The sequence below is a fragment of the Aquarana catesbeiana genome, linkage group LG06, assembly GCF_042186555.1.
Source record: "Aquarana catesbeiana isolate 2022-GZ linkage group LG06, ASM4218655v1, whole genome shotgun sequence".
NCBI lineage: Eukaryota > Metazoa > Chordata > Amphibia > Anura > Ranidae > Aquarana > Aquarana catesbeiana.
Window position 1 is genome coordinate 47,848,079 of NC_133329.1, and position 14,658 is coordinate 47,862,736.

The 14,658-nt window shown below is 43.9% G+C and overlaps 1 protein-coding gene across 1 annotated transcript in view; it reads right to left on the reverse strand.

The window, feature by feature from the left end:
- Positions 1 to 803: 803 nt before the first annotated feature.
- Positions 804 to 14,658, reverse strand: part of LOC141148370 (uncharacterized) — an 83,288-nt gene continuing 69,433 nt past the window's right edge. Inside the window, exons 6-7 of the mRNA XM_073635786.1 lie at positions 11,184 to 11,452; positions 804 to 8,794 (exon numbers count right to left, since the gene is read on the reverse strand). Coding sequence (XP_073491887.1) covers positions 8,773 to 8,794; positions 11,184 to 11,452 — 291 coding nt within the window. The 3' untranslated portion in view covers positions 804 to 8,772. The remainder of the gene's footprint in view (positions 8,795 to 11,183; positions 11,453 to 14,658) is intronic.

A 14,658-nucleotide genomic window follows, 5' to 3' on the forward strand; every position in this document is an offset into this window, starting at 1 on the left:
ATCCGTGAACATACACACTACAATGAATTAAATGTCCATAAAACATCTTTGTGAAAGAAACCATTCTGGGAGGTATACAGGGAGTTAGTCCATGTGGTATATACAGAGCTCGAAAAGAGAGATTGCTTCAAGAGAGTTCCACCACCAAGAGTCATACAGGTCCTCCTGTTATACCCATCAACCTATTAGTGGGGGTGCTTACCAGATGGTGTTGAGTGGTTAGACATACAGATAAACCTCTGCAGGGTAACATAAGCAGTCAAGCCTCAGGGTCACACTGGTGACTAGGAAATTCCTCCAGTGGTGTCCAACTTGTGTTAGAATGTCCTGATCAGCCAGGACCAAATGACGTGCATATATGGAAAAAAGCTCCAATATTGTGATATTGTATAAACTCTTTTATTAATAAAGCCAAAAAACTACTTACAAATATTAAAAGGATCAAAAGCATTGATAAAATAGGTTTGGCGGCAAAAAGAAAATAGATTCACCTGTACTTGAGGGGTCTTGAGGGCCTATTCGCCGAACAGCGAACAATATGCAGTGTTCGCGGCAAATTCGAAAGCTACTGGAACACCGTTAAAATCTATGGGACACTAACATGAAAAATCAAAAGTGCTAAAAATAAAGGCTTATATGCAAGTTATTGTCATAAAAAAGTGTTTGGGGACCTGGGTCCTGCCCCAGGGGACATGGATCAATGCAAAAAATTTTTTAAAAAACGGCCGTTTTTTCGGGAGCAGTGATTTTTTTTTTAATGTTTAAAGTGAAACAATAAAAATGAAATATTCCTTTAAATATTGTGCCTGGGGGGTGCCTATAGTATGCCTGCAAAGTGGTGCATTTTTCCCATGTTTAGAACAGTACCATAGAAAAATGACATTTCTAAAGGAAAAAAAGTCATTTAAAACTGATCACGGCTGTAATGAATTGTCGGGGCAATATAGATAAAACTCATTGAAAAAAAGAGCATGGGATCCCCCCTCAGTCCATTACCAGGCCCTTTAGATCTGGGGAACCCCGAACCAAAATTTAAAAAAAAACTGCGTGGGGGTTCCCTTAAAATCCATACCAGGCCCTTCGGGTCTGATATGGAAATTAAGGGGAACCCTGCGCCAAAATGTAAAAAAAAATGTCATAGGGGTCGGGCGGCGTGATAGAAGAAGATGAATGGACATTGTGGGACATTTTTATTTTTTTATTTTTCATTAAAGGACTTGTCCCAAGCTGTGTCTTGTCTTTTTTAACATCTTGACACTTTTTTGTGAAATGGTAGAGGGACTTGTACCCCATTACCAATTCACACAGGGGGGAGGCTGGGATCTGGGTGTCTCCTTGTTAAAGGGGGCTTCCAGATTCTGATAGGCCCCGCCCGCAGACCCCCACAACCACCAGGCAAGGGTTGTGGGGATGAGGCCCTTGTCCCCATCAACATGGGGACAAGGTGCTTTGGGGGTTACCCCAAAGCACCCACCCCATGTTGAGGGCATGTGGCCTGGTACGGTTCAGGAGGGGGGGCACTCTCTCGGCCCCCTCTTTTCCTGTGGCCTGCCAGGTTGTGTGCTCAGATAAGGATCTGGTATGGATTTTCGGGGGGCCCCTACGCCATTTTTTTTAAATTTTGGTGCAGGGTTCCGCTTAAAATCCATACCAGACCTTAAGGGTCTGGTATGGATTTTAGGGGGACCCCCTATGCCATTTTTTTAAAAAAAATTGGCGCAGGGTAACCCTTAATTTCCATTTTAGCCCCGAAGGGCATGATGGGAAATGGGAAAAATGTGCCACTTTACATGCATACCATTGACACCCCCCAGGCACTATATTTAAAGGAATATTTCATTTTTATTGTTTCACTTTAAGCATTAAAAAAATCACTGCTCCTGAAAAAACGGCCGTTTTTAACCACTTTAAGACCGGGCCTCTTTTTTAGATGTGGTGTTTACAAGTTAAAAACTGTTTTTTTTGCTAGAAAATTACTTAGAACCCCCAAACATTATACATTGTTTTTCTGACATCCTAGAGAATAAAATGGCGGTCGTTGCAATACTTTCTGTCACACCGTATTTGCGCAGCGGTCTTACAAGCGCACTTTTTTAAAATAAAAATACACTTTTTTGAATTAAAAAATAAGACAACAGTAAAGTTAGCTCAATTTTTTTTATATTGTGAAAGATAATGTTACGCCAAGTAAATTGATACCCAACATGTCACACTTCCAAATTGCGTCCGCTCGTGGAATGGCGACAAACTTTTTCCCTTAAAAATCTCCATAGGCGACATTTAAAAAATTCTACAGGTTGCATGTTTTGCGTTACAGAGGAGGTCTAGGGCTAGAATTATTGCTCTCGCTCTACCGATCGTGGCGATACCTCACATGTGTGGTTTGAAAACCGTTTTCATATGCGGGCATTACTCACGTATGCATTCGCTTCTGCACGCGAGCTCGGCGGGACGGGGCGCATTTAAAAAAAAAAAATTCTAATTTTTTTACCTTTTACTTTTTATTTTTACACTGTTTAAAAAAAAAAAAAACAAGTGTCACTTTTATTCCTATTACAAGGGATGTAAACATCCCTTGTAATAAAAAAAAAGCATGACAGGAACTCTTAAATATGAGATCTGGGGTTAAAAAGACCTCAGATCTCATATTTACACTAAAATGCAATAAAAAATATAAAAAAATTGTCATTTAAAAAAATAAAAAAAATAAAATGGCCCTTTAAGAGCTATGGGCGGAAGTGACGTTTTGACGTCGCTTCCGCCCTGCAGTGTCATGGAGACGGGTGGGAGCCATCTTCCCCTCACTCATCTCCATGTCAGCCCAGGGGATATACACAATCTCCGCTGCCGACGGAGCCGGGTAAGAGGCGGAAGGCACCGGATTGCGGCAGGAGGAGGGCCCCTCTCCAGCCACCGATAAAAGTGATCTCGCTGTGAATCCACCGCAGAGACCACTTTTATCTTGTACCGGACCGCCGGCCGAACAAGGGGATACAGGGGTTATGGCAGCTAGCTGCTGCCATAACAATGATATCCGTTCCCAAAGTAGGGACGTACATCGGCGTGCGGCGGTCCGGAAGTGGTTAAAAAAAATGTTTGCATTGATACATGTCCCCTGGGGCAGGACCCAGGTCCCCAAACACACTTATGACAGTAACTTGCATATAAGCCTTTAAAATGATCACTATTGATTATTCATGTTCGTGTCCCAAATACTTTAACCACTTCCCGCCCGGCCCATAGCAGATGACGGCCGGGCGGTGGTTGTGTTATCCTGACTGGGCGTCATATGACGTCCAGCAGGATAACCCCCTAGAGCGCGCCCGCAGGGGCGCGCAGCGCGGCGATCGGGGACGGCATGTGTCCCTCGGACACAGCGCTTCCCCGATCACGGTAAACAGCCAGTAATTTTGGCCGTTTACCACGTGATCGGCTGTGTCAACGTCACAGCCGATCACATGTCAACAAACTCGGAGTAGTGCAGGGCAGGGATCGAGGAAGGCGGGTGTCCCTTGGACACAGCGCTTTCCCGATCAAGGTAAACAGCCAATGAAATTGGCTGTTTACCATGTGACCGGCTGTGTCCAATCACAGCCGGTCACAAATGTAAACAGAGGAGCAGTTACCATCTGATCTCTGCTCTCTCCTCACACACCGATCGTGTGAGGAGAGAGCAGGGATCAGTAAGTGAGATCAGTGTAGTGTTCTGTCTGTATACTGTATACTGTGCACAACACGACCCCCCAATAAAGAGGACCTGTCACACAGCCCAGCCCATCTGTCAGTCAGCCCATCTGTCAGTCAGCCCATCTTTCAGTCAGCCCAACTGTCAGTCAGCCCATCTGTCAGTCAGCCCATCTGTCAGTCAGCCCATCTGATCAATCAGCCCAGCCAATCAGCCCATCTGTCAGTCACCCAATCAATCAGCCCATCTGTCAATCATCTGTCACAGGCCCACCGCTATCAGTACCGCCATTGGTAACGCCACACAGGCTACCAGTACCGCCATCGGTACCACAGCCAGTCCTGCCATCAGGCCCACTAGCGGTACCGCCATCAGGCCCACCGCCATCAGTACCGCCACACAGACTACCAGTACCGCCATCGGTACCACAGCCAGTCCTGCCATCAGGCCCACCGCCATCAGTACCGCCACACAGACTACCAGTACCGCCATCGGTACCACCGCCAGTTCCGCCATCAGGCCCACCATCTATACCACCACACAGGCCCGCCACACAGGCCTGCTACCAGTACTGCCACCCATACCGCCATCGGTACCGCCACCACCACACGTACCGCTACCTGTACCACGATCGGTACCACCATCACCCGTACCGCCATCTGTACTGCAATCGGTACCGCCACACAGGCCCGCCACTAATACCACATCGGTACCACCACTACCGCCAGCAGTACCATTACATAGGCCCGCCAAAAAGCACTACCAATAATGTCGCAAAGGGTTTACACACCTGAGGAGGCATATGCCTTCTTACCATGTCGGATGATGAGAGCAGCGGGGAGCTCACATCATCCGATTCTGGTTCAGAATACGAGCCAGTGGAGGATAGTGGATCAGAGTCCGAGTCCTCGGAGGAAACCGTCCCTCCCAAAAGAATGAGATCAGGACCGAGATCAGGACCGAGATCAGGACCAAGATCAGGACCAAGATCAGGACCAAGATCAGGAGATCTGCCCACCACCAGCAGCGCCAGACCCCAAGAAGAGGAGCCCAGTACAAGCACTGGAATCACACGCCCAACCCGAAGAACCCAGCCCCAGTCCTACCTTCCCGATGCCCTGGCCAACCCCTTATGGTTGCCTGCCAACTCAGGATCCGCTATCATCCCCCCTTTCACTGCACAGCCAGGTGTGCAGCCTGACACTACAAATTTTTCTCAATTTGATTATTTTTCTTTATTTTTCCCTCAAGATTTGCTGCAGAATATGGTGGATCAAACTAACCTGTATGCATCCCAATTTATTGCTGCCAACCCCAATTCTTCCTATGCCCGCATGTTCCAGTGGCGACGTCTAACACTGGACGAATTTAAATTATTTTTGGGCCTTACGTTCAATATGGGGCTTACAAAAAAGAACGAAGTCCATGCATATTGGTCCACCCACCCCATCCACCACATGCCCATATATTCCGCTGTCATGTCCAGGACAAGATACGACATGATTATGCGTTTTCTCCATTTCAATGACAATTCACAGTGCCCTCCCCGAGATCATCCCAACCACGACAAATTGTACAAGATACGCCCCCTAATCAATTCCTTTTCCCAGCGATTTAGAGACGTTTTTATCCCAGACCAAAAAATTTGTGTGGACGAGTCCCTCATACATTTCACTGGCCGACTGCACTTCAAGCAGTATATACCAAGCAAGAGATCCAGGTATGGGGTGAAATTAAATAAATTATGCGATCGAGCCACTGGATATGTCTTCACATTCCGGATCTACGAAGGCAAAGACTCCCAGCTCCAGCCCCATGATTGCCCCACATATATTGGAACAAGTGGTAAAATTGTCTGGGAGCTGGCATACCCCCTGTTCGACAAAGGATACCATTTATATGTCGACAACTATTATACCAGCCTGCCCCTTTTTCGTCACCTTTATAGTAAAAAAACCCCGGCCTGCGGTACTTTAAAAAAAAACCGGAAGGGATTCCCACAAAATTTGTTGACCAAAAAATTGCAAAACGGAGAATCGGCATTTATGAGGAACGAGGAGGTGTTGGCCATGAAGTGGAGGGACAAGAAAGATGTCCACATCCTCTCTACCATCCACAATGACACCGTGGTGGAGACCCAAAGAAGAGGCAGCTCCATTGTAAAGCCCGAATGTGTCCACGATTATAATATGTACATGGGGGGGGTGGATTTAAACGATCAAATGCTACAGCCCTATTTATCAACCAGAAAGTCCCGTATTGGTATAAGAAAGTTGCGTTTCACCTGTTTCACATGGCCCTGTTTAATTCGTTTGTCTGCTACCAAAAAGCAACTCAAAACCAACAAATCACCTACCTGAAGTATTTTGAAGATATCGTCACTGCCCTCATTTACCAACAAAGTCCCGCCCCAGTAAGCATTCGTTCTGATAGCGTGAGTCGACTTCACAAGCAACACTTTCCCTATCACATTCCCCCCACAGAATCTGGAAGAAGACGCCAAAAGAAATGCCGTGTATGCAGCAGAGGTGGAGTAAGAAGAGATACCAGCTATTATTGTCCCCAATGTCCCTCCCAACCTGGCCTGTGCATCGGAGATTGCTTCAAAAATTATCATACATCCATCCAATATTAGTTCCCCTTATTATTAACAGACTGCCATTTCCCCATTTGCCTGCTACCATGTTAATTAACTGACCCTGGCCTGTTTACCGACGATGTCTTTGCTTGCCGATTTAAACCACGTTTCTGATTTCAACGTGCACCAACCTCAGCCTGTTTACCGACGATGTCTCTGCCTGCCGATTTAAACCATGTTTATGACTTCCACGTGCACCGACCTTGGCCTGTTAATCGACCATGTTTTTGCCTGCCACTTGGACTGATCTTTTGGCCATCTACTTCAGTACACAGGGGTCTCACATATGTGAGGGGCTTCAGAGTAGCGTTCTGAGGAGAGAAAACCAGTTTTTCGTTTTCTGTGCTCCCAGAACAGGGTCTGGTTGCCCGGAGGCTTCAAAGTGATTTGGGTGGGAGAAGCCTCTACCCCTGTCCCCCTGGACCTAAGCTTGATGGTCCTTCCTACTGCCTGGACCAATACTTTGGCTGTGTTGACCATATATCTGCCTGCTGCCTCTACTGACTTTGGACAGTATTTCTGCCAGGACACCTCTGCCTGCTACCTGGACCTGTACTTTGGCTGTGCTCTGGCTGTGCTTTGGCTGTGCTGACAGTATCTACTGAACTATGGACAGTATTCCTGCCTGCTGCCTGGATGATTGCTTTTGCTGTCGCTGACCTTATTCCTGCCTGCTGCCTGGACCGATGCTCTCCTCTGGACCACTGCACTTCTAAAACCACAGGAAATCTTTTGTTATTTGGTATGTACCTGCTATGTGTTAGAAATATGAAGGGCCTTCAAAAATGTGATCGGTAGTCAGAAAATTATATGTGTAATTAATGCTGCTAGAATGCCTGGAGGTGCTACATCACTGTTGGGCCTCTGTATGTGGCCAGGCTGTGTAAAAGTCTCAAACATGTAGTATCGCCATACTCAGAAGGAGTAGCAGAATGTATTTTGGGGTGTCATTTTTGCTATGTACATGCTTTGTGTTAGAAATATCTTATAAAGAGACAACTTTGTGTAAAAAAAATGCATTTTCATTTTTTTTCCACATTTTCCAAAAACTTCTGGAAAAAAATGAAAAGTTCAAAAGACTCATTATGCCTCATAGATTATACGTTGGGGTGTTTGCTTTCCAAAATGGGGTCATTTTGTGGACAATTCCATTGTCCTGGTGCTCCAGGGCCTTCAAAAGTGTAATAGACGGTTGAGAAAGGATATGTGCAATTTATGCTTGTAGAACGTCTGAAAGTGCTACTTCACTGTTGGGCCTTTGTATGTGGCCAGGCTGTGTAAAAGTCTCACACATGTGGTATCGCAATACTCAGGAGGAGTAGCGGAATTCATTTTGGGGTGTCAATTTTGCTATGTACATGCTATGTGTTAGAAATATCTTAAAAATGGACAACTTTGTATAAAAAAAATGCATTTTCATTTTTTTTCCACATTTTCCAAAAACGTCTGGAAAAAAATGAAAAGTTCAAAAGACTCAATATGCCTCATAGATTATACATTGGGGTGTTTGCGTTCCAAAATGGGGTCATTTTGTGGACAATTCCATTGTCCTGGTGCTCCAGGGCCTTCAAAAGTGTAATAGGTGGTTGAGAAAGGATATGTGCAATTTATGCTTGTAGAACGCCTGAAAGTGCTACTTCAAGGTTGGGCCTTTGTATATGGCCAGGCTGTGTAAAAGTCTCACACATGTGGTATCGCCATACTCAGGAGGAGTAGCAGAATGTATTTTGGGGTGCAGTTGCAATTATGCATATGCTGTGTGAGAGAAATAACCTGTTAATATGACCAGTTTGTGTAAAAAAAAAAAAAAAAAAATCTTAATTTTCTCAAGAATTGTGTGAAAAAATTACAACTTAAAAAAACTCACCATGCCTATTAGTAAATACCTTGGACTGTCTACTTTCCAAAAAGGGGTCATTTGGGGGGTATTTGTACTTTCCTGGCTTCTTAGTGTCTCAAGAAATGAGATAGGCCTTTAGTACATTAGGTGTGATCAATTTTCAGTGATTGGCACCATAGTTTGTAGACTCTATAACTTTCACAAAGACCAAACAATATACATTGATTTGGATTATTTTTACCAAAGATATGTAGCAGTATAAATTTTGCCACAAATTTATGAAGAAAAATGACTTATTTGCAAAATTTTACAATAGAAACTAAAAAAAAGTGTGTTTTTTTCAAAATTTTCGCAGTTTTTTTCGCTTATATCGCAAAAAATAAAAAACCCAGTGGTGATTAAATACCACCAAAAGAAAGCTCTATTTGTGAGAAGAAAATGATAAAAATTTTGTTTGGATACAGTGTAGCATGACTGAGCAATAATAAATAATAAACTAATATAACAATTTTGCTAAAATGGAGATTCCTGAGTAAGGCACAGTTGGTGCACACAATTCTTCTGTAGGATGTTCCCACTCCCAGCAAGGTCCATGTTTTGTTTTAAAATTCACTTAACACCAATCTTGGATCTGTTGAAGTAAAGTACATTATTTACTATACCAGAAAATAAAAATTAATTCTCATACTTGCCAACATTATAATAAATAAATAGGAAAAACCCAACTACTGGCCTGAAAAAGCCTGATCTTGTTGTAAACATAATTAGCACTTTTATACTGTCCTGTAGCTCTATTACCAAACAAATAAGATGAATAAGCTTTTTTGGAGCCCAGCCGTCAATTTCTGGGGCATACAAGAAGGCCAGAAGAGTACACCACCAGGTGGAGCTCCTCTCAGATTAAGTTTTGAGATCCTAATTCACATACAAAAAACAAACACAAGAGGGAGCCTCCATCTAGGTGTAGCGATTTATTAAAAAAAGCATAAAAGACAAAAATACACTCACTAGGTAAAAGTGGATCAAGGCTTGTCATAAACCCATATAGACCTCCATAGCATTACTGTGATCCCATGGAGGTCTATATGGGCTTATGACAAGCCTTGATCCACTTTTATCTAGTGAGTGCATTTTTATTGTCTTTTATACTTTTCTTTGTGTTTGTTTTTTATATCTGCATCTCTATTACTACTGACCTCTCACACAGCACCATCACTACACCTCCATCCCGTCCTGTATATCTACTATTCCTGTACTGACCCCTCACACAGTGCCGTCACTACACCTCCATCCCGTCCTGTATATCTAATATTCCTGTACTGACCCCTTACACAGCGCTGTCACTACACCTCCATCCCGCCCTGTATATCTACTATTCCTGTACTGACCCCTTACACAGCGCTGTCACTACACCTCCATCCCGTCCTGTATATCTACTATTCCTATACTGACCCCTCACACAGCGCTGTCACTACACCTCCATCCCGTCCTGTATATCTACTATTCCTATACTGACCCCTCACACAGCGCTGTCACTACACCTCCATCCCGTCCTGTATATCTACTATTCCTATACTGACCCCTCACACAGCGCTGTCACTACACCTCCATCCCGTCCTGTATATCTACTATTCCTATACTGACCCCTCACACAGCTCTGTCACTACACCTCCATCCTGTCCTGTATATCTACTATTCCTGTACTAACCCCTTACACAGCGCTGTCACTACACCTCCATCCCGTCCTGTATATCTACTATTTCTGTACTGACCCCTCACACAGCTCTGTCACTACACCTCCATCCCGCCCTGTATATCTACTATTCCTGTACTGACCCCTCACACAGCTCTGTCACTACACCTTCATCCCGTCCTGTATATCTACTATTTCTGTACTGACCCCTCACACAGCTCTGTCACTACACCTCCATCCCGTCCTGTATATCTACTATTTCTGTACTGACCCCTCACACAGCTCTGTCACTACACCTCCATCCCGCCCTGTATATCTACTATTCCTGTACTGACCCCTCACACAGCTCTGTCACTACACCTTCATCCCGTCCTGTATATCTACTATTTCTGTACTGACCCCTCACACAGCTCTGTCACTACACCTCCATCCCGTCCTGTATATCTACTATTTCTGTACTGACCCCTCACACAGCTCTGTCACTACACCTCCATCCTGTCCTGTATATCTACTATTTCTGTACTGACCGCTCACACAGCTCTGTCACTACACCTCCATCCTATCCTGTATATCTACTATTTCTGTACTGACCCCTTACACAGCGCTGTCCCTACACCTCCATCCCGTCCTGTATATCTACTATTCCTATACTGACCCCTTACACAGCGCTGTCACTACACCTCCATCCCGTCCTGTATATCTGCTATTCCTGTAGTGACCCCTAACATAGCTGTTAATATATCTTTTCAGCTTCAAGTGATTGTAAAGTCTCATTTAAAAAAAAATATATAACAAACATGTTATATTTACCTCCTCTGTGCAGTTGGTTTTGCACAGAGCAGCCCGGATCCTCCTCTTCTCGGGTCTCTCTTTGCTGCTCATGGCCCCTCCCTCCTGTCAAGTACCCCCACAGCCAGCATCTTGCTATGGAGCCACCCGAGCATAGGTCACAGCTCAGTGTGTTCATTCAGACACGGAGCCCCGACTCAGCCCCGCCCCCTCTCTTCCCGGGTTGGCTAACTGACTTTGATTGGCAGCCACGGGAGCCAATGTCGCCGCTGCTGTGTCTCAGCCAATCAGGAAGAGAGTCTCGTACGGCTTAGACACTCGTGGACATTGCTGGTGATAGAAGGGGCCCAGGTAAGTAATAAGGGGGTGCTGAGGGGGGCTGCTACACACAAAAGGTTTTTTATCTTAATGCATAGAATGTATTTGGATAAAAAAAAAACCTTCTCCCTACTACTCCTTTAACTCATTTAAAATCCTTATGTCTCATTTTGTATGATATTTTTTTATTTATATTATATATTTATACAGACTGACTTACTGCATTTGTTTTGCCAGATCTGCTTCCCCAATTTTTTTCAGAATTTTAATAGTTACATTTGGGGCTTTTTCTTTTGTGTAGAAATTAATCAAGAGTCCTGCAACATCGAGGCGGTCTGCTTTCTCTAAGCTTGCTTTTGGAATTTCTTTGTAAGGCTTAAGAACATCTTTGTCATTTAAACAAGTTTTAAATTCTTTAAAGCTTTCATCTGTTAGTTCTTTAATGTACTTGCTTAGATCATATTTGCTTAATTCTCCATGCTTCGGCACCTGTGAGAAAAATGTACAAGATGATTCAGTTAATTTTTTCCTATAATTCACCATCCTGTTTCTTCAAAGACAAAGAAAATATGTTCCTGGTTATAATTAATGTATTTCATAGTAAGAAGGACAATCACTCTTTTAAAAAACGAAATAATTTGTTTTGTAAATTTCTCAGGGACACAGACTTCTTATAGAACAGCTCCTCTTTCCATACTGGTAGGTCATGTAGCTGACTTCTTCACATTTTAGAGTCAAATTAAGAAAAAAGCATCGAAGAGGTGCTGGGACTTTGATGTGAGTTCATACAAAGTAGTGAAAGGACAAAAACAGTCGGTGAGTTTGCTGGCTCAGCTTAGTCTGCTCAGTTGACAAGGGTACCCTCCAGTGGCTACCCAGCAGGTTACTTGAAAAAAAACATGCACATATGGAAGGAGTGCCAAACCAAAGGATAAAAGAGTCCAAATTAATTAATTTGTTTGTACTAAAACTAATTACCGTAGTTTGTACTAAAAACAGCTAAAGTGTTTCAGGGGTCAGAAAAAAGTCTACATTCATCAGTGCTACAACAAAAACACAATATAATGTAAATATAAATGTGACAGATATAACTATTGTATAGGTCTAACAATAATAAAAAAAATCCTAAATAACATACATACAGTACACCTGTACATATATGTTCATAGATAACTACACATATACACGTAAATGTTTGAGGTGTGACAATTTAATTCACAGAATGCCCGTGGCATAGGACTATCTTGGTGAGTCACTCAGCCATTCGCACTCGAATGTGTTTTGACATGTTCTAACTTGCACTCGCCTTGGTCACAGACCAGTTGACCCAGTATTTACAGAATAGTAGAAGAAATAACACGTGTGTGCGCTGAGCTGTTGGCAGAAAATGAGTGACAGGAATCTGGAGCAGTGGATTAACATAAAATTTTGCATGAAAGGCATAGGCAGTTTAAGGAGGGGTGGTAAGAAGTCCACGATGATGCAAGAAGTGGGCAGCCAAAAACACAAAGGACAGACGCAAATATGGAAAATGAAAAGAATACAGGAATCTGCTCGGAACAATAGACCGGAACGTTGGTCTGACAAGTTGATTCTCCACCACGACAATGCTCTTGCACATGATGCGTTAAGTGTAGCAACCCTTTGTGTACATACAGTATCTCACAAAGGTAAGTACACCCAGGGCCTTTTTTCAGCTGGAACGTGGGGGAACGCAGTTCCGGCACCTCCAGCACTGAATGTATATGCCAAGGGTGCTGGGGGATCTACTGATGTTGGCTGCTGGGGACTCTTTTGTCGCTAGGGGGATCTATTGTTGCTGGAGAAATCTATTGCTGCTGGTGGGGGATCTTTTGTTTCTGGGGGGGGTCAATTATTGATGGGAGATATCTACTGTTGAGGGAGGGTACTATTGTTGCTGGCTGCTGGAGAGTCTATTGATGCTGGATACTGGGAGATTTATTGTTGCTGGGGGTATTTTTTCGCGGGGATCTATTGTTGCTGTGAGGGATCTGTTGATGCTGGATGCAGGGGACCTATTTTACTGCCTTTCATTAGCAAATTCAATACAAACTACTTTGCACCAAAAATGTATACTTTTCTGTATTCTCTAGGTAAAGGGTGGAACCAAAGGAAGGTGCTCGGAGGTGGGTAGGGGGCGTAGACAAGGGGTGACTTAGAAAGGGGTGAGTACCTGCACCTACAGTGGGGACGGAAAGTATTCAGGCCCCCTTAAATTTTTCACTCTTTGTTATATTGCAGCCATTTGCTAAAATCATTTAAGTTCATTTTTTCCTCATTAATGTACACACAGCACCCCATATTGACAGAAAAACACAGAATTGTTGACATTTTTGCAGATTTATTAAAAAAGAAAAAAACTGAAATATCACATGGTCCTAAGTATTCAGACCCTTTGCTCAGTATTTAGTAAAAGCACCCTTTTGATCAAATACAGCCATGAGTCTTTTTGGGAAAGATGCAACAAGTTTTTCACACCTGGATTTGGGGATCCTCAGCCATTCCTCCTTGCAGATCCTCTCCAGTTCTGTCAGGTTGGATGGTAAACGATGGTGGACAGCCATTTTTAGGTCTCTCCAGAGATGCTCAATTGGGTTTAAGTCAGGGCTCTGGCTGGGCCATTCAAGAACAGACACGGAGTTGTTGTGAAGCCACTCCTTCGTTATTTTAGCTGTGTGCTTAGGGTCATTGTCTTGTTGGAAGGTAAACCTTCGGCCCAGTCTGAGGTCCTGAGCACTCTGGAGAAGGTTTTCGTCCAGGATATCCCTGTACTTGGCCACATTCATCTTTCCCTCAATTGCAACCAGTCATCCTGTCCCTGTAGCTGAAAAACACCCCCACAGCATGATGCTGCCACCACCATGCTTTACTGTTGGGACTGTATTGGACAGGTGATGAGCAGTGCCTGGTTTTCTCCACACATACCGCTTAGAATTAAGGCGAAAAAGTTCTATCTTGGTCTCCTCAGACCAGAGAATCTTATTTCTCACCATCTTGGAGTCCTTCAGTTGTTTTTTAGCAAACTCCATGCGGGCTTTCATGTGTCTTGCACTGAGGAGAGGCTTCCGTTGGGCCACTCTGCCATAAAGCCCCGACTGGTGGAGGGCTGCAGTGATGGTTGACTTTCTACAACTTTCTCCCATCTCCCAACTGCATCTCTGGAGCTCAGCCACAGTCATCTTTGGGTTCTTCTTTACCTCTCTCACCAAGGCTCTTCTCCCCCGATAGCTCAGTTTGGCCGGACGGCCAGCTCTAGGAAGGGTTCTGGTTGTCCCAAACGTCTTCCATTTAAGGATTATGGAGGCCACTGTGCTCTTAGGAACCTTAAGTGCAGCAGAAATTTTTTTGTAACCTTGGCCAGATCTGTGCCTTGCCACAATTCTGTCTCTTTGCTCTTCAGGCGATTCCTTTGACCTCATGATTCTCATTTGCTCTGACATGCACTGTGAGCTGTAAGGTCTTATATAGACAGGTGTGTGGCTTTCCTAATCAAGTCCAATCAGTATAATCAAACACAGCTGGACTCAAATGAAGGTGTAGAACCATCTCAATGATGATCAGAAGAAATGGACAGCACCTGAGTTAAATATATGAGTGTCACAGCAAAGGGTCTGAATACTTAGGACTATGTGATATTTCAGTTTTTCTTTTTTAATAAATCTGCAAAAATGTCA